This window comes from Phalacrocorax aristotelis, chromosome 19 (genome assembly GCF_949628215.1).
Source record: "Phalacrocorax aristotelis chromosome 19, bGulAri2.1, whole genome shotgun sequence".
Lineage (NCBI taxonomy): Eukaryota > Metazoa > Chordata > Aves > Suliformes > Phalacrocoracidae > Phalacrocorax > Phalacrocorax aristotelis.
The window spans coordinates 1,542,482-1,564,566 of NC_134294.1; the positions used below are offsets into that span (position 1 = coordinate 1,542,482).

Sequence of the window (22,085 nt, forward strand, 5' to 3'; positions counted from 1 at the left end):
TAAATTATGAATTCCTTTTCTTTGTCTGAAAAGCTGGATTAGCGTGGCTTTGTTCGAGCAGTGATTATCGAGCAACTTTTTTTTTTCTGAAAGGGCCGCTAGGTCTGTGTTTACAGCTGGGTGCTGTGATCGTGCTGCGCTGGTGGAGGGGCTTGGTGACATAACAGCTCCCGCACGTCCTCCTCTCCTCTGCTTCTGGTTGGACTGTAAACCCCTCCGAAAATACGGCCTCGGCCACCTTTGTTACGGCGTGGAGCTAATGATTAATCGGCATGAGTTGCAGACGGGAAGAGGCACTAAAAAGCCTTGTTTTCGTTAGGGTCTGTGGATTCGGAGCTGAGCAAACGTGCCTCTTTGTTTTCTGTTGGGTCTGCCAGCAGTTGTGAAACGCAGCCTTCTTGGAAAAGGCTGACGCACGGGTATAAAGATACGAGGCGAAGGTTGAGAGGAGCTGCTCTGCGAACGTTACCAAAGGTCGTGGTGATGCCTCCCCTTGTCTTTTGTCCCCTCTTCCCAGCCCTCGGGATCCGGACAAAGGTTGCTCCTCGGTGTTCGCCTCCATCTTGCCTGAACGTGCGATCCGCATAACAAAACGTGGCATTATCGCTGCCTCTCCTCCCCGACCCTCCAGAAGTAACGTTTTGGTTGTGTGGGTTTTTTTTTTTCTCTCCTTGTAACGTATTATTCTGCTGCAGTAAACCCGTCTGGTGATGCAGCACTGCAGATCTCCCCTCCTCTCCCCTCGATGCAGTCCTCCTCCTCCTCCTCCTCCCAGCAGCATCTGCCAAGACGGGAGCAGCTCGGAGAGACGCCAACGGGTGGGGCTGGGTCGGATCACCAGACAGATTAATCTTCACAGTGGGGGACTGAAGGATGTGTGTAATCACAGGACCACGTTGGGGCAAGGAAAATGCAAACCTTCCTCTCCCAGCAGCTGTCCCTGAATGCTCAGGGCTCTCTCCTTGGTTTTCTTTCATCCCCCTCCCCCTGCTCCCTTTCTCCTCCCCCTGCCTGCCTCCCTCTCTTTCAGCAAAGACGATTGTCACAGATTATCCTTGGGGCTCATCAAGGGGACGGTGCAGGACGCCAGAGCGCAACACATATTTATATACCTGGATAACGGATGGACTAAAATGTGCCATCTCCGAGTGGGGTGGTTTAGGACCGTGGCTGCAGTAGAATACGGTAGTAGCCTCCCCCATCCATCTCTGATTTAGAGGAAAAAACACAAATAATTTGTTAATTAATGGTAACCAAAGTACACTTCTCCCAGTATAAAAATTAAGCTCCGGCCACAAGAGTTGTGTGTTTGAAGGGTGATTTTATTGATACCTGGGGAGCATATCACGTCAATGTTCTGTATCTTCTGCTCTTTCTGGGCAGCATTAGCTCAAATATTTGAACATTTTAATGCATTTCTGGATCTACAGCAGAAGAAAAATAGTTGGGGTCTGCACGTATGTTATAATAACACATACGTGTTACGATTTCGGAATGAGGAAATAAAAGAATTGTCAGGATGGTGAGTGGGAAGAGTCTTTCAGAGCCCATTTCTGACGTAACTGGCAGGCAGCACTTCATCCTGAGTAGGCTGTGGTGACTGCAGTCGGAAAGCTCCATTAGGATCTTAGGTTTTCGGAGCAGCGCTAAGACACTATTTTTTTTCCCCCCCTGAAGACTGTAGACAAAATATGGGCTTGTGTTGCCAGAAACCAAATGTGTAAACATTGAACGAAAGGGAAGTCCGTGTTCTAACCAGTCACTTCTGTAACTACGTTATTTAGAAGAAAAACTCAACGGATGTGAGAGTTAGAGCACTCTGTCGGGTTACACCTTTCCCTTGCTGTCTGTAGAGAACCGGCACCGAAACTCCTGTTAAAGGGTGATGCTGACTCGGGCACCCAATTATTTTTCATATTTTTTTGTCACGTTCATTCATGGCGTGAACATTTTTTCAAGCAGGCTCTTTCCTGTTTTCCTTCCACCTTCTTCCTTATCTGTTTCTTCTCTCTTTACATGTGCCACATCCAATTAGGCCATTTTTTTCACCACATAGGTTTTATTAACCATATCCTCTACTTTTCTGTTTTTTCTGAGTCTTGCCTTCAAGGTAAGATAACCTGATCCAGCCTTGGCAGAGTGCAGACTTTGAGAATTCTCTTTCCTTCAGTGCCATTTGCTGTTATTTGCCCCTTGCAGCTTTTAATGAGAATAAAAAATGACCAGTTTGGTATCACAGGTCAGGAAACTCCAGAGAATGACATGGCACTGTGCTGTCCCCGCCGGTACAAAGGTGGCAGGCACAAAACGGTCAGGTGCAGGTGCTGACAGCATTGCTCTGCAGGCAGCTGTGTTAGCTTTTTCCTGTGTGTAGCTGAAAACAGCTTTTCTTTTTTAAGGTCTGTTTACATCTGTTCAGCGTTGTGCTGCCTTTGTGAATTGAAAAAATTTTTGCAGTAATTCTTCATAGAGTTTACAAATATTTCTTGATTAGTTTTTTTATTTGTGCGTGTCCCTTTCCCATTTGTCAGTGCACTCAAAAATATGTGTTTTGCCTCTTTTGTCATGGATTAACAGCTGCAGTTAAAGCCCTTGGGTGAGAGAGATGAGGACCCAAAACACAACCTGCAGTTCTCAGCCGTTTTAAAACATTGCTGTGTTTGTACTTTCCGCTTTATCCTTTCTGCTATGAGTTGAGGCAAGTTATTTAAAAGCACTTTTACAGCGTGTTTTCTCATGTGCACAAACATGTTTGTTTGTATTTATTTTTTACGTAGACATTTACTCATCCGTAAGCGCCTGTGTTGCAATTACTTAATTTGACATACATTAAGTAGGGTGGTGTCACGTTCCCGTCGGCTTTCCTCAGTGTCCTGTTGCGTAGCTTGGTCTGCGGCCGGGGGGGCGTAAACCTGAACCCCGGAAGCAGCCCAGTCCGGGGGGGCCCGTGTCAGCCACGCTTCAAAAGCGCCCTTCGAGGCAGTTGTGAATAAATGGGTCTGAGATCAGGAACGAGGATCAGAATGAAGTGTCTGGTTTTAGCGCTGAATGGATTAAACATAGATCGGAGTAGTGGAATTGCTATGTCAAGGTCATTTTTTTTCTTGAGAAAATTGTTGGGATGTCTTTATTTTTACTTGTTGTGACACAGTTTGGTTTTAATTATGTCTTGCTCGTCAGATTAAAAATGAGGAGGGCTGCTCTAATTGCAAATACCTTTCTATTTCTTTGGCTGCTGTTGCTCTGTTGTTATAAAAAGGGCAATCTCGTGGTAGGCTAACCAAAAGAGAGGAGTTTCAAGTATAGCTCGAGTTGAGTTGAGAGATAATTACTATGAGAAGGTGTAAATGGCTTTTCCTCTCTACTTTTTGAAGACACATCTGCCAACCTCTGCTGTGCTTTGAGATTGATTTTCCTGCCATGTGGGAAGGGCAAAGGGTTTGAAACTGGTGTTGATTTTGCACGAGGCGATGTTATTAAACACAGTCGTTTTCTACCAGCACTAACATACGTGCTCTGCTTTGCTTTTCTTCCAGATATGGACGTGTCGAAAGCGTCAAAATACTCCCTAAGAGGGGGTCGGAAGGCGGAGTGGCAGCGTTTGTGGATTTTGTGGACATCAAAAGTGCGCAGAAGGCACACAACTCTGTCAACAAAATGGGAGATAGAGACCTACGGACGGATTATAATGAACCAGGAACCATTCCCAGTGCTGCTCGGGGATTGGATGATACAGTTTCCATAGCATCTCGTAGTAGAGAGGTTTCTGGGTTCAGAGGAGGTGGGGGGGGGCCCACTTACGGCCCCCCACCATCACTTCATGCACGGGAAGGACGTTATGAGCGGAGACTTGATGGGTAAGTTCCAAGGTTTCTCTAGGCAGGTATTTTGTATTTGATATGGTGAGAAACACAAACTCATATCTAGGGCCCCCAGATGGATTTAAAATTTTGGGAATTATCTATGTTTCCTATTTTGGGTTGGAAACGGAAGTGATTTCTATCCCAGTGGCTGGTACCTTGTGGATCCATAGAGGATGTTTTCTGCAGCTGGTTGGATATCTACACTTGAAATAAGGTGTTTTAAGATGGAAGATTTCCTTTGGCCAGCATCGATATTGGAGTTACTCTTTTCTAGAAGTAACGATTCCATTTCTTGGATAATATTAAGGCCTTGCTCGGATGTATCCCTGCTGCCAGATGGAGCTATCTTACTCTACAACATGTGGTGAAGTTCTCTGTGGAGTATCTTCGGAATACTAGAACCTAAAATGCTGTGAAAGCTCGCTGCCTAGCTCTCAGTTCTCACTGTACGCAGTTGGTATGTTAATTGGATTGTTCATCACAAAATTTCTAGTAGACTTTAATGATGCGGCCCCTTGGATTCTACAGACAACTTTTAGCCATGGAAATAACGCTTGGATGGAGAAGACCGAAGGCAGCTTGTGATGGTTCCATTTTGGATCTACATCATTTCCAAGTTATTGGGATTATTCTTTCTGATGGTATTGGCAAAAAGAGATGATGGACATTACTAAATTTTGGAAATTATAGTGTGTTTTTTTAAAATGCTGGGATAAGAACTACTGCCTTGAATTTATTGGATGGTATACAGTCAAGACGCCAGTAGCCACGGGGAGTGGATTACTATCTAGTCTCTTAAAAAAGCTCTTTGCTACTCCACATTAAACATACTTTAGTTTTAAGGACGTGGCACTAATACCAGTTTGTGGATACGCCAGTGAGAAATGACTGGGCTGGATGGTTACAAAGGCGGCTAGAGGATGCCTGCTGGCCAGCAGCGCCGAGTGCCCTCGTGCATTGGGTGATCTTCTACCAGCTGCTTGATTCAGACATAGGGCTGGAAATTAAAATAATGGATCTATTTAAGTGCCTTCTGTCTCAAGAAAGAAGTCTGGGGGTTTCAGAGTTATGGTTTCAGTCTGGGACTACTTCCTTCCAGTGGAATTTTTTTTTTGTCTTGTCACTAAGATTTTTTTTTTCTTGTTGGTTCATCTAAAATATCATTTGACACCCTTGCCCATTAAGAAGGTGGATTACCCCTGTAAGAGGGGCCAAAATTGGGGAAGTTATGTTCACAATTCTCTCCCTAGATTTAATTGGGAATATAGGTCGTGTTTCCACACTTGGAAAAGGTTGGTATGTCCTGCCCTGTGTATATTAGCCCCTCTCCTAACCCAAGTCAACCCCTCTCTTTCCACTAACTCCAGTAGCACTTAGTACTAATAGATAAATCAAAAAAGCACTGTAGCCATTAGATTTTCAGCTCTGCTAGCTCCTCTGTCTGTCTTCTGTGTCCTTTTCATGGATAAGGACTTTGTTCTTTTATGTCAGCTATATAGCAGTAACCCTCTAGAAAATACTGCTTTTTCTCTTACCTCATTAAATCAGCTTTCACTGATTAACACTTTGTAGGATGCTAAATGCAATCGTTGATGAAATTGTTGATCTTGGTCCTTCAAAAGGGTGGGGGGGGGCGGGGGGGGGGGGAAGGAAAGACATGTTTCTGTGCCAGATCCTGAAATATCTTTCAAAATGCCATTGTTGTGAGCAAGAGATAATAAAAATAGCAAGGCAACAATGAATTTCAAGCAGATATATAAGTTAATGACATTCTGTTGCACTGGTTAGGTAGTTTCTTATATATAATTTGAGAGGAAAAACGCAGGCAAAAACATGAGCTAGCTCTGTAGAAAGCTTGAAAATGAGTTCCAATTGAACAACAGAGGATGAATATATTTAGGGGATAAAGGACCTAGTGATTCATTGGAGAAGAAATGGAAGTAACTTCCTGAGATGCTAATCAAAAAAGATGCGAATTCCATTTTCAGTTTATAAAAGATACCTGAAATACTTCTGCCATTTTAAATGGAAGACAGACTCGTGATGCAGGAGAGGAGGAGGAGGAAGCGCAAGGCAGAATTGGGTTATTAGGATTTGAGGGATTGAAGTGACTAATAATGGATTCTGAAGGAAGAATCTGAGAGAGAAGGCTGGAAAAAAAGGTTGAAATGTCCTTCGTAAGATGGATAATTAAATTTTTAAATTAACTTTGACTACCCTGACATATTTAGAATTTTGCAAGTATTTTTCAACCATTCAATGTAATAATTTTTCATCTTCTATTTTGCGGACGTAACTTAGCCGTACTGTCCCAGTACTTGTCTAAATTAAACTACAAAATTATTTGTAATGTTTGTTTAACTTTATCTGCCAGTTTTACCATCTCTTTATTTGAGAGATTGCGCTAACTTTCTTAGAACATAGAGCCTTTCTCAATTGACATACACAATGTTGGAAATACTGAAACAAAATGGACCTCAGCTACGTGCAGGTAGCGTGCTTGCGAAGGCAGACGTTCTGTGATTGCAGTAACAGTAGTAGTCTCAACAGACAAAAACACCTACCGAAAAATGTGATTTATACTCCTTGCCTAGAGTCTTAGCATCTTTTTGGGGCCTGTGCCCTTGCAGTTTAAGTATTCTGACATGAGTAATCAAGAAGTTTCCTGAGGGTACGCAGCTTTGATGAGCATCAAGTGTAGCAGCCCGATAAAAGCAAAATTCCCTCTAAGAGGATGAAATATATAGGATGAGAACAACCACAAGAAACCCCCTGATTTTCTGGGCCTTCTCTATGGGTTATGCTACCCCTTTTGAAAGCAGCTTCTTACCTCTGGGTCATGCTTTGCACGGAGGCTTTCATGGCTACAGCCCGATTTGCAATGCCATTTTTGCAGAAGGATAATTAGAAGAGCTCCAGTAATTACCAAATTCCAGAAAACTTTTTTGAAGCTCTTAAGCAAAAATGGATGGGGGGGGGGGGAGTTAATTATGATGTCCACAAACATGAAGTTTTTTTTGTTTACTGAATTTAAAAGAAAAAGAAAAAAAAACAAGCACCACTTAAATGAGGATTCTGCACTGGAAAGCAGCATTTTTTTCCCGTGCAGGCAAGACGCTGGTCATGAAAGCCCGATATTGTGATTAAAATGAAATAATTGCTCAGCTTTATCGTATACGGTTATAACTTTGGAGTCAAGTAAAATGTTTTTAAGTTTGTCAGTGTTTGCTTGATAGGTTATTGCTGTTTAGTGGAGAAGCAGTCGCAAAAACAAGTTCAGTGCTGACATGAATGTTTGCATGATTTGCTTTTAGTTGTGCTTGCCCCTCTCTGATGAAATATTTTTCCCCCTTCCTAAATGCAGGGCTTCAGATAACAGGGAGCGTGCTTATGAACATAGTGCCTATGGACACCATGAGCGGGGGACGGGAGGATTTGATCGGACAAGACATTACGATCAGGATTACTATAGAGATCCTCGAGAGCGGACTTTACAACACGGGCTCTATTATACTTCTCGGAGTCGAAGTCCAAACCGTTTTGATGCTCACGACCCCCGTTACGAACCTAGGGCCCGGGAGCAGTTTACATTGCCCAGTGTGGTACACAGGGATATCTACAGGGATGATATTACACGGGAGGTACGAGGCAGAAGGCCAGAGAGGAATTACCAGCACAGCAGGAGTCGGTCGCCGCATTCATCCCAGTCCAGGACGCAGTCCCCGCAGAGGCTGGCCAGCCAGGCGTCCAGACCCACCCGCTCCCCCAGCGGCAGCGGATCCAGGAGCAGATCTTCCAGCAGCGACTCCATCAGCAGCAGCAGCAGTACCAGCAGCGACAGGTAGGGTCACGGCCGGTTGTTGCCCGGCCCAAAGCGACTGTCCCTTGGGTTTTGCGGGTTGTTTTCTGAGGCACGGCGAGGAGTTGTGAGCCCGGGCTGTGCAAATACGTGTTGCGTGGCAAAGCGTTACTCATTGACGTAGAAGTAAACTGGCGTGAAATGTAAAAAGATGAGGTTGGCATGAAACAGATCGGCAGGGAATGCTGTTGCTGTTGTTAATTATTTTCCATGCTCTGGGCTCTGGGCAGCGTCCCTGAGGTGCTGGCTGGGCAAAGTGGGGGTGTATGGAGACGAGGCCTTGCTACGTCCCTGGCTGTGCAGTTGGAGAATGGGGCAAATATTTTACTTCCTTAAGTGAGGGAATAAGCAAATTTGAAGGTCCAACTACTTAATACAAGGATATATTTTAAAGTGCTGGGAAATGATGAGTGTTATTGTCCAGTTTCCTCCCATTCCCTGCTGCCACTAACATTGAAAAGGTTGATGTGTTGCCTTGCCATTCCTTTCCCACTGTTGCCTTGCAGCACAAAGGGCAGACCTGGAAGAATTAAAAAACCCCAAACAAATCCAAGTATGCATGTCCTAGAGATCCACCCGTGTCCTTGGTTCTGTGATAGCCGCGGTAGTTCTGTGTTTGTGTGACTTCATCAACTACGTACAGGAGGAAAAAAGAAGAGTACTAGAGCGAAGCACTGGATTTCTTTTAATAATTTGAAAATTCAGGTTGAATTGTCTCTGAGGTATTTAGCTTTTTAAGCGTAAGTTCACCCTAAGACCGGAAACCAACAAGCTGCCATTGTACCTGGAAATGTTTTATGCTCTGTTTGGTGAAGGGTTTCCAGAGTTGGAAGCGTTTCCTTCGCATACCAGTTCTTTTCCAAAACTGAAAATATCCATTAAGTAAATAAGTATATCGGTGGTGTGGTTCAGCCCCAGTCAGCAGCTAAACACCACACAGCAGCTTGCTCACTCTCCTGACCCTGTGGGATGGGGGAGAGAATCGGAAGGGCAGAAGAAAAAAAAAACTTATGGGTTAAGAACAGTTTAATAATTAAAAGAAAATAATAATGATAATAAGTGATTATGATAATAACAATAATGATAATATAATAAAAGGAAAAGGGAGAAAAGGAAAAAAAAACAGAAACACAAACGATACAACCGCTCACCACCTGCCGACTGATGCTGCCTGTCCCTGAGCCGCGATTGCTGCCTCCCTCCCCCGGCCAGCCCCTCCCAGGTAACATACTGGGCATGACGTTACATGATATGGAATATCCCTTTGGTCAGTTTGAATCCACTCTCTCAGCTGTGCCCCCTCCCCTCCCGGCTTCTTGTGCCCCTGGCAGACCATGGGAAGCTGGAAATGTCCTTGACTAGTACAAGCACTACCCAGGAACAACCAAAACATTGGTGTGTTATCAACATTGTTTTCATACTAAGTCCAAAGCACAGCACTGTGCCTGCTGCAGTGAAGAAAATTAACTCTATCCCAGCTAAAACCATGACACGGTGTAATAAATACTTGGTGTTCAATTATCACCAGGAATGGAATTTTACCACTGGCAGCTCTCTAATCAAGGTAATTATTCTCATAAAATCTTACCTGCTCCAATGTTGGACCTTCTGGAAGGGTTCGATGGGCTGACACTGGGGAGGGTGTGCAAAAGTGACGAAGAGGGAATCAGTTTCTCCTCTTCTGATATCCCCCACCACAATGTCTAAAGAACCGTGCAAAGATTTATTTACTACTTCTTTTAATTATTGTTTTTCTCCTGGATTTAAAAATCCAGGTCCTGGCTTGGCTGGTGGAGAGAGGCGCACCTCTAGAATATTTGAAAAAACTTTTAGGCTGTTTGGAAGCCTTGTTTGTTTATTTCCAACACCTCTCTCTTTGATGATATCTTAATGCTTAGATAAAGACAACCCTTTGCCAAAGATCTTCATACTTACTACTGCTTAAAAAACATTGGTGAGACTTCCAGAGGTCTCAAAAAAACACAAACCCTATCCTAGAGAAGATGAATTGAAAGGAGGCCTGGTTATATTTAAGGTTTAAAAAAAATCCCAAGCTGGGAAGTAAAAGAATATCTCTGGTGTGCATTTGCTCGTTGCAGAGTGGATAGAAGGTGGTCCAAGAAACTCGTAATATTTTTAAAATGTCATTGTTGGAATGTCGAGACAGGATGAAATACTGCTCTGCATTTGAGAAGACTAAATATGATCCCACTGGAACAAAGTTTCAAGATCTAATCAGAAGATAAGCAGTGTCTGCTGTGCTTTAGCATTTCATTTTCTTGGCAATTTCTAGTTGTAGTAATGGAAAACTAGATGATGCTCTGCGAGGAAAGGGAAATAAACTTTTCTTATTAATACAGTAAATTCAAATTTAGTAGAGCAAGTAGTAGAATCTGGTGGATCATACTTCATTTTGAAGGATCAGAAAGGAGTTTCAGATGTTTCTGAACAATGAGTTAGATATTCATAAACATTTAACCATACCTTTAGTTTGTAAAGCAAAACCCCACCTGGCCTTGAAGCCTTTTAAAGCACAAATGGATTCTTCTGTTTAATTTTTAACCCACTCTGAATTTAGCAACATAAATACGCAAGCCCCTCGTACCCGGTGGGGAGGGAAAGCTACCTCGCCCCTTTTTCCTGGCAAGGTGCTCCCCCAGGCTGTGCTGCGTATTCGGGTTTCACACACCCAGACCAGGCAGAGATTTATTTGCACCTCCATACCCTGGGCAGTAAATTCTGGCTTGTCATCCCTGGATGGATTTACCAAATTTCCTATGCATTTTTTCCTTTCTAAAGTGGGATTTATCTGGAACAACCAAGGGCAGTTTGTTATTGTCCAAAGAAATGCTTCTTCCAATTTCTGTAGTATTTCTCAGGGGTTTTAGCAAAGTGGAGATCCTCTTACGGCTTTTATTTTAAGTGGAAATGGCCAATTTTGTGACGCTGTGCAATTATTAAGGTCTTCATGACGCTGAATTCTTCTGAAATTGTATGTCTGGAAGAACTTTGTCACTCAAGTCTTGTCCTGTCTCAGCTGGCAGGGTGGAAAAGGCAAAACCAGTTGTGTCCACCTCGAGAGGTGGGTCTCTTACCCATGCTCCTGTGAGCGTCTGGGGACAAACACTGGAGCCTGTGAACGCCCGCGGGCGTTAAGCGCTTGTGAGAATTTTTGTGCATGGCACCATCTGTCAGGTGCTGTGAAAAACGAGCAGAAAGGTGATGAAGGAGAAGTCTGGGCTTCGTTCCTTGTGGTTTTCAAATAGCTTGTGTGAAGGAAATACAGCTTTCGTTAAGGGGAGGTGAGTTTCCTGGGCAGGAACATGAGGAAAGATGTTCTGCAGATTGTTTAAAAAAAACCCAAAACACACACATGAAAAAAACCCGTTATTTCAGAAAGGTTTGGAGTTTGTTGTTGGGTCTCAGCTAAGCTTAGCGTTAAATGTCCATTTGGAGGCCTTCACAGGGGATTTGTAATGGGAACTGCATAGTAGTAAGGTAGAAGATAAGACCAAAAAGAACATGGTAAAAATAAACCAGGTTCTCCAAAGCTGGGCTTTATTTGGTGTGTTTTATGGCCTCTTGGAAGTTGCCCACCAGGCCGAGGTGGGGAGGCCGGGGGCCATGAGTGCTTTCTGCGGGAGCTGCTTTCTCCTATGGCATCACCCGCATGGCTTTGAGGAAGAGTTTGCATTTTGAAGTTGTCTGAATTTGTCTGTTTGAATGTTGAGTTTTTTCATTCCCCACCCCTGTTGTGGAAAAGGATCGTTGGGTTTTGCTTTTTTCGATCCCCTTGAAAGAGTAAAAAAAACCCTCAAAAATTGTATTTTAATTTTCTGCCACCAGAAGCCTTCATTTCTCTGTTTTGTTGATTCAAACGCACACCACAAATGACATATTAGCAAACATATTTTCTGTACTGTGTCATGGAAGAAGCTGAACGTGCATGGAAGCTGTGGGATCCCATAGGAAACAAGCCAGATTCTGTTTGTGCCCTGCCCAGCCTCCTGAAAAAAACATCCCCTCCCTACCCCCACTTTTTTTTTTTTGTAGAAAATGATCTTTTCTAGGCTGCTTGTTGAGGTGTTGCAATGTTCTAAAAAAAATTTTCAGTGCATTTTTAGTCAGTTTGGTAATGTCAAATGGCTTTACACGTTTCTTAGTGTTCCATGTGTTAGCGATTATTTTTAAAGCTTTGCTGCAGCAACGGATTGAACCGTGTGGCGCTGAGCAGTGGGACGTTTCACTCTTAAAAGCTGGGCATGTGGTGAAGTACCTTGTTGAGATGGGATTTAAACTTATTTAGAAAATCCTGGCAGAAGCATTTGATGTCCTATAGGTGATGTCCAGAACATGAAAAGTGTGAACACAGCATGCGTAAGTTTACAGATGAGTGACCTGAGATTTCCTTCTGCCTTCTTTTTTAAGTCATTTTTAAAGAGTGCTTATTCGGTTGTCTGATGTCAAGGATGCTGGAGGATTTACAAGTTAGATTAATTATTTCCTATAGCTTGGAATGTAAAATAGATCTTGCTGTGGAATTAAAAAAAGCAACTTCAGCTTAGATGCAAAGTCACTTCATTTTCACCAGGATTTAGGAGAGCCTAGTCATTCCCGTAGCGTGGAATTAAAGCGATGGTAAGAAGTTGCACACACAGAAGTCTGAAAATGGATTTTTTTTTTTTTGGTAATGGTGATAGCTGTACTTAAAGTTTTAATGACAAGTGGGCAGGGCTTACATAAAGTAAGTAGAGATTGTTTTTTAATTGTAGATTTGTCTGTGATGAAATTCTTTCTGGAGCAATGAGTTACAGTTGGAAAGGAATACGTATGTGTTATTTTATGTGTCTTAATATTGAAATAAACTGATGAAAAATACTGCCAAGAGAATTTTAATCATGGGAAAACCAGGCTCCCTGAAACCTCCCGTGGCGGCTACAGTGTATTTTATTTTGCCGGGGACTTTCTTAGCCTGTCTAAACAACTGAAGTGAAAGTAGAAAAAAGTGAATTTAGTTTCATGACATAATGCAAACCTTTCCCTACCGTTGTCTTCATCTCCTCTTTCCCGCTTAGTTTGTCTGCCAGCAAGTGATGAATCACTGACTTAGAATGGGATTTAGGGTTTTTGAGTGGGTTGAGAGATGCCTCTGCTGGGGCCAGCTGAAAAATCAGGAGGAAGGAGGTTAAAATGTAGCTCTTCAGTCTTCATTTAAGAATCGGTGAGATGGCCTTTGCTGATAAGTAATTCCACATAAATTTTGCACTGTAGGGATCACCTGAATATTTTTTAATCTTTTCTGGTAGGATGACAGGGTTTTGAGCACGTTCCTATTTATATGGGAAAAAGAGTTAGGCTAGGATATTAAAAAAAAAAACAAACACAACACAACATAAAATTGCATAGAGTAGAAAGCCTGCTTTTCAGTTACCACAAAGGCAACAGTAAATCCTGCAAGAGTCAGGTGAAACACCTAATCTTTACCTTTTGTTCACATAAAGCCGTGTGCTGCTTTGATGTTCTCTCTGTGCAGGGGAATGTGAATTAGGGAAAGGAAAATTTTAAAAATCCAACTCAGATATTCTCAGGTTTTTGTTACCAACTGTCGAGCATTTTCACTTTGTTCTTTCTTGTGTTTCTGTTCATGTCAGCCTGGGCTGCTTCTCATCTAAATATAACCTAGATCATCCTCTTAAACATTTTTTTTTTTTTTTTTTTTTTTTACTCTTGGGAGTATATCAAGTTTCTTGAAATTGCACACGGGCAGAAAATCTTCAGCTAGCTTTGAAAAGAGCCATTTTTGTGCTGAAGAGATTAACTACAGAAAGCAAACCTTTATACCTTCTCAAAAACGGCCGAAAAAGACTACCTGCACGCCCACTCATGTTTACACATAAACAGATCCTCCTGTGGAAGGAAAAAAAAAAAGAAAAAAAAAAGAAAAGTAACACATCGCCCGGGATCTCAGCTCTCCTCGCAGCTGGCGAGCAAATGGTGCCTCCGTCCCCTCGGGACGGGAAGCAGCGACAGCCCATCCGTCCCCTCCGCCCGGAGGGAGCGAAGCCGCGCTCTCCCGCCCGAGCCCCGCCGCCGCCGCGCTGCTGACAGAGCGGCTGGGGGAGGGCGCCAACTCGCATTACCTCATCTGTATACTCTAGAGTAATCTATTAAAAATGTGCGTTGCATAATAAGATTTTTATCTCGCCCTGAAAATCCACCGCTTTCGGTCGCCTCCATAGACTCTGGTGGCGGCGGGGGCCAGTCCCGGCGCTGTAATGGCGGCGCGGCCGGGAGGTGCAAGGCAAGGCGGCCGGGGGACCGGAGCCGCCTCCCCCGGTGTTTCGAAGCGAAAGGCGGGTGTTTTCCTCCCCGCCGTGCCTTTGTGAGGGGCCGGGGGCCGCGCAGCCCCGGGCCGGCAGCCGCCTCAGCCAGCGGGGCGGGTTGTTTGTGCCCGAGAACCGGTCTGAACCGGCGGGAACCGGCCGGGCCCGCCGCCGCGCCGCCCTCAGGGCGGGGCCGCCCCTCAGCCGCCCTGGAAACCCGCCGGTTAAAAATACCTCCGCTTTCTACAAAACCCCCTTTTTTTTTTTTTTTTTTTTTCCCCTCCCTTCCTAAATAAAAAATCCCCCCAGCCCCTAACACTGGAGCAGATTTTGCTCTTCGGGGATGATTTTTTTTCTCACACAGCGCAGGAAAGCACCGCAGCTACGTGGTGGAACAGTAGTGCCCGTGTAAAAGTGAGGTCTGAGGGAGGTAACTGGGCTCTCTCAGTCTCAACCTTTTAAGTTTTAGGTCGCTTTTTTATTTTGAAACCTTCTTTCAGCGCCCGACGATCTGCCGGCTCTAGAAATGAGCACTGGTTTCCCCACAGGAGGAATGAGCCCCCCAAACCCCCCAAAGGGGGTGGCTTTGGAGCCTGCCCCCACACCCTAACACCACCACTGCTGTGGTATGAGGCGGGTAGGTAGGACGCAGTTGTGAAATAAAAAGAAATTTCAACACTGATAGCCTCTCTGGAACAACCCATCCCCCATCTTTTATATGAATAGACAATAAAATCCTTTAAAACATTATAGTCAAGTGGCTTTTTTATTTTATTCATAGTTTTCTTTGCACAAGCTGCCCAAAATAGAGTGGACGTTTTGCTGCAATTAATAACCCCCCATCCTCCGCAGTACTCCCAATAATGGTTGGTAATTGCTGGCTCTAAATGACAAAGCAATTAAGCCTCTTCCTAAATTTGCAGAAGTAGGTGTTTATCTAAATCTGCTCTGACAGTCTTTGTTTCTGTAGCAGGACCTAGAAGCCTAACTGCTGCTGCTGCTGCTTTTTCAAAGTGCATTTGGTTTCTTCGCCTCTACAGGCAGAGAAAGAAAGATTTACGTCCTTTTCCAAATTAATTTCAGGTCGGGAGTCTTAAAGGTGCACTGTGTTGGGGATGGATGCAAAGGAAGGGGGTCCTACAAAAACAGTCTGTTTTATTACAGTGATAATTATCAATATAATCTTGAACAACTTTATTGTTTTGCATTCTGTTAAAGAAAATTGATTTTTGAGTGCTGTAAAGGCTTCTTGCAGTTAGATCAGAGTTTTGTTAGCAAATATGAGGGTTTCTGGTAGCTAAATCCAGACCCTCATGTGAACTTGCCTTCTCCTCTGCAGGGGGAGGAAGATCTGTGTTTTAAAAACAACATGTTTAAGTCACCTGTGGACAGCTGCAGGTCTGCTGGAGCAGGAGGCGGTATCTGGTGTGAGGTTTGGCAATTTCAAGTCTTCCTAACCTCCTTTTTTAGGAATGGTGGGAAAAACCTGTTCTCCTCCTGAGCTTTGCATCGGGCTGTTCGTTAAGCTCCCGAGAATTGATTTTCTTCCCGCGGGCATGCTGCAGCCCAAGGAAGCTCTGGTGCCGTTGGTGGATTGGGTTTGACTTCGGGGTTGTGCACGCACACATTAACAAAATGGTCACTTCTAATTGCGTTTTTAAGGCTTTGATTTCCTTCCAAGTATTTTGCTTAATCATCTTGAGTAGGCTGAGGGAAGGAAAGAATTAGCTGAGGTCAGGGAAGTTGACGCTGCCCGTGTTAGTTCTCAGAAGCCAGGCTTAGTCGGAGGGATCCCGAAGGCAGGAAGAAATCTGCCTCCAGTTCTCTTCCTGCTGTATGCCGAAAGAGCAAGGGGAAACCAAACCCTGAAAAAGCCAAACAAAACAGGGAAACGGCGTAGTGCGATACACGGCTGTGTTGGGTGCCTCCCTCTGCGCAAATGGTCCAGATTCCCTTTTCTTTGAGAGAAATACAGCTTGGATGTGAATCATTGCTAAAATAGATTAGAGGGATCATAGTCTAGAAGTGCTGCTTGTCTCCACTGATGATGGAGTCTGGGCAGCTTGCATGGAGACACGTCCATGACGGGCACCAGGAGGTGGGGGAGAGGATTCCCATCATAAAGACCTTTGCAATAATGGGCATTTTAATAATTTCTAATGAGTATTCACGGGGAGGGATGAGTAGCAAAAGAGGAAGGCTGTATTGAATGCTTCCTGAAAAAATGCTGGTCATTATGATGATCAAACGAAAAACCCAGCCGCCGCCTGTGTTCAGTCATACGTGTTTCCATTAAAGCATAGACGGAGCGTCTCTTTGTGTCTTAAAGGTCAGACTTGCAAATACAGCAATTTGGGTTTTTTCCCCAAAGAGGATGTTTCTGGCTCTGCCAGAGGTGTGGATGCAGGCACTGTAATGTCTTCGGGAGGGCTTCCCCTTAAAAGCGAAGGACTGGGAGAACAGCTGTCCTTGAGGTGTATTTGTGAGACCTTAAAAACGACTTCAGGTAGAAGATGCTGTGCTTAAACTAAGGTCACCAGGATGTGAATTAATGGAAAATAAACCTTACTGGGGAAAAGAAAAAAGAATATAATCCGTCACTCTTTGCGCATTGAATTAACCCTGTAACGGATGCACTTAGGTTTGCCCCTAACGTCCGAGCATCGGGTGCAGTCCAGCTGTGGTGTTGCAAGCGCTGAAACCACTAATGATGCCACCATGGTTTTAAGCATGAAAGCTTCTTAGGGGGTGATTAGATATCCCCCTCCAGATCATTACGGTCAGCTGGTAATGCCGCTCAGAGGAGAGGATGTGGCATGTTTACGAGTGGAAAATCACAGACTCAGAGAGAAGTGAGGGCTTCAGTGTTGTATAGAAACAATTTATATGTGCCAGGACGTAGTCCTAATTTTTTTCAATCTTTAAGGGAAGCAAAAGCTGGGTTTCCAAGAGGAGGCAGAGGGAGACGTGCCCTATATAGATGCCATAATAATAAAAACCATGAAAACCTTGCATTATTACTTACTAAGTGCCTAACACAAGAACAAAAATAGCCCTTTTGGTGCATAGGTCATTAAGAAACAAGACTTCTCCGTGAATTCTTTCTCCTTGCAAGAATCCTGTGACAAAGGTAGGGGCCCCGTTCTTTCGTTTCCCACTGCTTACTGGGTTTCAGAAACACCCTGTCTCCTTCCAACTGCGAGCCCTCTCTCCTGTTTGGAGAAGTGAAACGTGGAGCCTTTCAGATACTTCTCTTTTGAAAAACGTCTGGGGTTCAGGGTGCAGTCGCATTATTCAGCTCAAAGCAATGTTTTTGGCTAGAAGACACTCAGAACTCTAGGATGGCAGCAGAAGTACCTTTTGGAGAATCCTTTCTACGAGAGGGAAGTGGTTTTCAGGGCCGTCTCATTTCTTCCACAGTTGCCTAATATTTTCCACAGATGTCCAGAAATCTTCATTGTTTTTATACCTGGGGAAAAAATACAAAAGCTTCGTCAAACACTTTAGAAAGGGGAATAATTAAGGCACATCTCCAGCAGATCCTGGCAACAAGGGCAGGCACCTATTTTATTATCTTTCATCCGTTTGAGAGTAGAAAGCTTCCCTAGCGAGACAACGTGTGAAAGAAAGGCGCTGTACTCCTCCTGAAAGCGAATTCCCAAGAATGAGCAGCACGGGCTCCCCACGGACAAATGGTGCCGGACTGGGCTGATGGAGAGATGCAAAGTGCCCTACTTAGTCCGGCTGCTGCAGGTTTGACCTCCTTGTATCATCTGACACCTCGTTTGGTAAGAGGTTGCTGCAAGATCTCAAACCCTCAAATTATGTAAGATTTACCCAGTTGCTTTGAAGTTAGTCCCTCCCTTCAATGTTTGTTTACCACCTGGTATGTCCTGTTGTCTGGATTGTGAAGGATGAATAGTCACAGAGAGGAAGCTATCGGGTTAGTACAAATTTTCTATTCCTCTTCGCTTTCTAAATGCGCGTGGAGCTGTGTTTATCCCTGTGTCAGAGTCCGGGAATACGCCGAAGACGTCCTGTGCCGGTCGAGGCTTTGCTGGGTAAATGCTGGTGTGTAAATTTTCTGTTTGTTTGTTTGTTTTGAGATGGAGGGAAGTGAGGAGCGGCTTGTCGTGTTTCTTCAACAAATAGATGCTATCTAGCAATTATTTCAGAAGTAGTTTATGTTGGGTTTGCGTTTTAGTATGCAGTTTCCCTGCAACTTTTAGAAATCACGTGTGAAAGAAGGAAGGTGCTTAATTAATACTGTATGTGTGGCTTGCAGACTGTGCCTCGCTGTGCTGCTATGCTTTGGAGGTTTTAAAGTCTGCTCTCTGTCGGCGCTAAATCCCATAAGGGAAGCACGCAGGTGGGGCACGTGGGCTTTGCGTGTGGGAATTCCTCGGAGGACTTTTCTTCTGTCCCGTATCTCCAGCATATCAGCTGCATTGCCTCGTGCTGCTCCTCCTTTCCCAGCCCTAGTAACTATATGCTGCCATGTGGTGTGGAGGTCATCCCGGTAAAGGCAGTCAAGCTGGGGAGTTGTGAGGACATAGGGCATTTTCATTTGCGTTTTTCCCCGCTTTTGCATTTTTCCCGCCAGTATCTAAGTCCTTGCCCTTTGCTTTATGATCCCCGGTTGGCATGATGGAACTGTCCTAGGCTTTTTGGGGAGGGCAGCAAGATGTACATCTTAATGTGATGGTCAACAAAAATGTCCCTGGATGTCTGCCCATGTGGAGGTTTCATCGTTAAATCATAACAAATACTGCTGGACTAAATTACAACAGGATGCTTTCTCAGAAGTTACTCTGAAGAGACAAATGCGAGGATCACTCTCGCATATGATACTGGTTTGGTTTTTTGAATTTCTAAGGCTGGCGTTACTCTATAGAGTTGCTCAAAAAACGTTAAAGACACATTTTCCCCACCAGTGTGATACATGTTCACTAGGCTGTAGCGCTTTACCTGCTTCATGCAAAGATCGTCCATTTTCTTCATTTTTGTGACTTAAGTGTTTTCTACCCGTATGAAATTTCACAGAAAGTTCTACTTTTAGTTGTATTTTTATTTGCATGTGGGCAGAAAATGAAGTAATTCCCAAATATAGTCCTAGCCAAAAGATCCATCTGTTCTCTGCATTTTTAAATGGCAAATTAATCCTTAGCATACAACTCATCAAATGTCTTCTCTTTTATAACGTATGCTGCCTGAGATCACAGAAATGACATTTTTTTTCCCAGGCCTTCCATTTTAAGTAGTCCTTTTATGTGAGAATAACAGCTACCGTTCCGGTTTGACACAGTGCTTGTGAGCATCTTCCAGTTGCTGTAGTTGCTCTAAAAAAGGGTATTAAAAAAAAAAAAAAAACCAAAACCCTCCGAAATTACTCTTCCCTTCATTTCTTTCGTGTTTCTTTAAAAGGCTGTAGAAGATAGAAATTCTGTTCGAAAAACACCCTTAATAAATGTACTTATTTCTGGTGGAGAACTAGGGTCGCTTTGTCCGTTTTCTCCTAGATTTTGCTCTTTGGACAATGGTGACCATTTTTAGAAGTACTAAACTTCCACAGCGTTATCTGCCGTAAATGGAATTTCTATATTAAGCTTTGCATGTTCCCAGTTTTACTTAAGAGGCATTGTTTATCAGCTGTGTATCTTGGCATGCCTTTCACTGCAACTCCCATCCGAACAACAATTCTATTTGTTTGTAAGAGAGGATGCACCATTTCAAAACTGCTCTGAATCAGGAATTTCAACAAATGGTGTTTTGTGTAACGCTAAAACAGTGCCTTGAAGAGAGAGGCGATGATCTCACCCATCATTTGGCAGGGCAGAGCGCAGGGTTAGGGGCTCGCCGCCTGCCCAGGCAGGGAGAGCGGCCCCGGGGAGTGGAAGGTAAGGAGCGGCCGAGGGTGGAGTGAACGGGGCATGCATGGGGCCAGATGGCAGACAGATGAGAGCTCTCAGGGATGTAGGGCATAAAGACAGTGCCAGGTTTGGGGTTTTTTTAAGGTAAGTTGTGATGCTTTTCTAAAACACAAAGACAGAATGAATCCTGTGGGTCTGTTTGCTGTGATCTGCCAGCAGCTTTATGTTAAAAAAACATTTATACCTCTCCAGGGCTGAAATAACCTGGAGGGGAATCAGAGCTGATGCTTTTTTGTTTTTAGCTTATGTATGAAAAAGGCTTTTCTGAAAAATGTCCAGTGCTCAACACGATGTCAGTGTAGTTAAGAGCAAATGCTTCTAACATCATATTAAGAAGTGTTTCTTCCTGGGAAATCATTTCACAGCGCTTTTAAGGCAAAAGAAGTTCCTTTTTACTCAAGTAAACATGTAGTAACATACTTCAGTGCAGTAGTGGTTGCATTTTAAATGACATTTTACTATCCTGGCTTATAGACTGTACTTGCAGTAGGGTTGGTTTTGTTTGGGTTTTTTTTTGAAGATGCTTTGTAGATCCCTACACGACAGCAGTGCAGTTGTTGTTCAGCAAGCTGCCTTTAAATGTTGCTTTCTTAGTATTTTGAAAAGATTTGGCCTCCTGTGAGCCAGGAGATCAAGTTGCTCAGCCTGCTCCCTCAGTGATTCATTGAATGACCTTGGGCAAAGCCCTTGGCCTCCTCTTACCTTATTTTTCCATCTGCAATGCAGGGATGTTAAGACATACCTATCTCCCATGAGTCTTGGACTAAAATGTTGGGGTTTGGTTTTTTTGTTAAAAAAAGATTTCGTATGCTCTGAGGTGACGCTTGCAAAATATTAATTTAGATCATGTGCAGAGAGCTGACAAAAGCTGTTTACTTTAACAGTATTACGCTAATTTTGGCCAAAGGGTTGAAAGCAATTTTTCTTCGAGACCGAACAAGCTGTTCCTCTGCTGTGGCAGGGAACTCTGCTGTTTTCTTTTAAAAGCCGCCGCGATTGCAGCCTTATCGGTGCCGGCAGCCTTGAGCGGCAGCTCTTCTGCAGGCAGATCCTGGTGGTGCTTGAAATAATTGGCTGAAGCCCAGTGTGGTCAGAGGGGGTGGGAATTTAGGGTGGCTGCAGCAGGACTCCTCACAGGGGCTGGTTCTTGACCCAGGGCTTCCCTTGATGAAGGTAATGTTAAAAAACAGAGGCTCTTCGGGCTCGCACATTCTCACACCTACCCTCTTTCTTCCCTCTTTGCATGGATGGAAGTGTAATTGTGGGAAAGCTACACCAAAGAGCTGGCTTTGTGCTTCACCCTCAAGGCCTTGATGACTTTAATCTTTCCCAGCACCAAGCTCCACCACCGTCGCCGTTTACTGAGAAAGCATTTCCTCCGGAGTTTCCTTTTTGAGTGTGAGCGGTCCCACCGTTTCCCGGGAGCATCCGTGTTTCAACCAGGCGGCAGCCGGGGAGGCAGGCAACTCCAGCTGCTCCCAAGCTCAACACCAAACCCATCCACGGCTGAGTTAACAGCCAGCGCGGGGAGCAGAGGGCTTGGATAACATCTTCCCAGCAGTAGCAAGCTGTTGTGGCTGCTGAGTTGGCTGTTTGCTACGTAGATAGGCCGATGTGTTTGTAACCAAGACATTTTGTTTTTTCCAGGTTAGTGTGTCTGATTTTTGGCTGTGTGAAGTTCAAGCCTGAGGACAGAGGGACGTAGGTCAAGGAGCGAGGTGATAACACCAACTGTGGGTTGGGCGCAGTCTCCAACAGCCAGACGGCGATTAATATAAACATATATATTTTTAGTGATCATAATAGATGATTTATTTGCAGGAAAGAATTAAAAGAAGCCCATGGCTGTCTTGAAGCTCTCAGAGCATGTGGCTCCAGGGGAAGGGTGGTTCTGGGGGTGAGGGTAGTCCTCCATCCTTCTGAGCAACATCTGTCTTTTCTGTGATTCATTTCAGCCTGCTGTTTCTCATCAAAGTTCAGGTGTCATCATAATAAAATGACTAAATATATTAATATTTATATATTAATATGTTCTGTCACGGAAATTAAAATGTGATGTTAATAAGCTAGTCACTTGATGTGGGTTAAATACATAGCAAATATTATCTGG

The 22,085-nt window shown here is 44.0% G+C and overlaps 1 protein-coding gene and 1 long non-coding RNA gene across 9 annotated transcripts in view; one reads left to right on the forward strand and one right to left on the reverse strand.

Moving 5' to 3' along the window:
* Nucleotides 1–22,085, forward strand: part of SPEN (spen family transcriptional repressor) — a 69,007-nt gene that overhangs the window by 15,516 nt on the left and 31,406 nt on the right. For 4 of the 7 annotated variants that reach the window (XM_075114068.1, XM_075114069.1, XM_075114070.1 and 1 more), the window contains exons 2-3: nt 3,537–3,857; nt 7,228–7,704. In XM_075114068.1, coding sequence (XP_074970169.1) covers nt 3,537–3,857; nt 7,228–7,704 — 798 coding nt within the window. Of the gene's footprint in view, nt 1–3,536; nt 5,156–7,227; nt 7,705–22,085 lie in introns of those variants that run through there. The other 3 variants (XM_075114073.1, XM_075114074.1, XM_075114072.1) reach the window with 2 other exon arrangements.
* Nucleotides 1,302–14,181, reverse strand: LOC142066591 (uncharacterized). Of its 2 annotated transcripts, XR_012663743.1 has the most exons (3): nt 13,207–14,181; nt 9,311–13,052; nt 1,302–8,684 (listed from the first exon to the last, which is right to left on the reverse strand). It is a non-coding gene; the product is annotated as an uncharacterized LOC142066591 (long non-coding RNA). The 2 variants fall into 2 exon arrangements; XR_012663742.1 differs by having other exon boundaries at nt 9,311–14,181.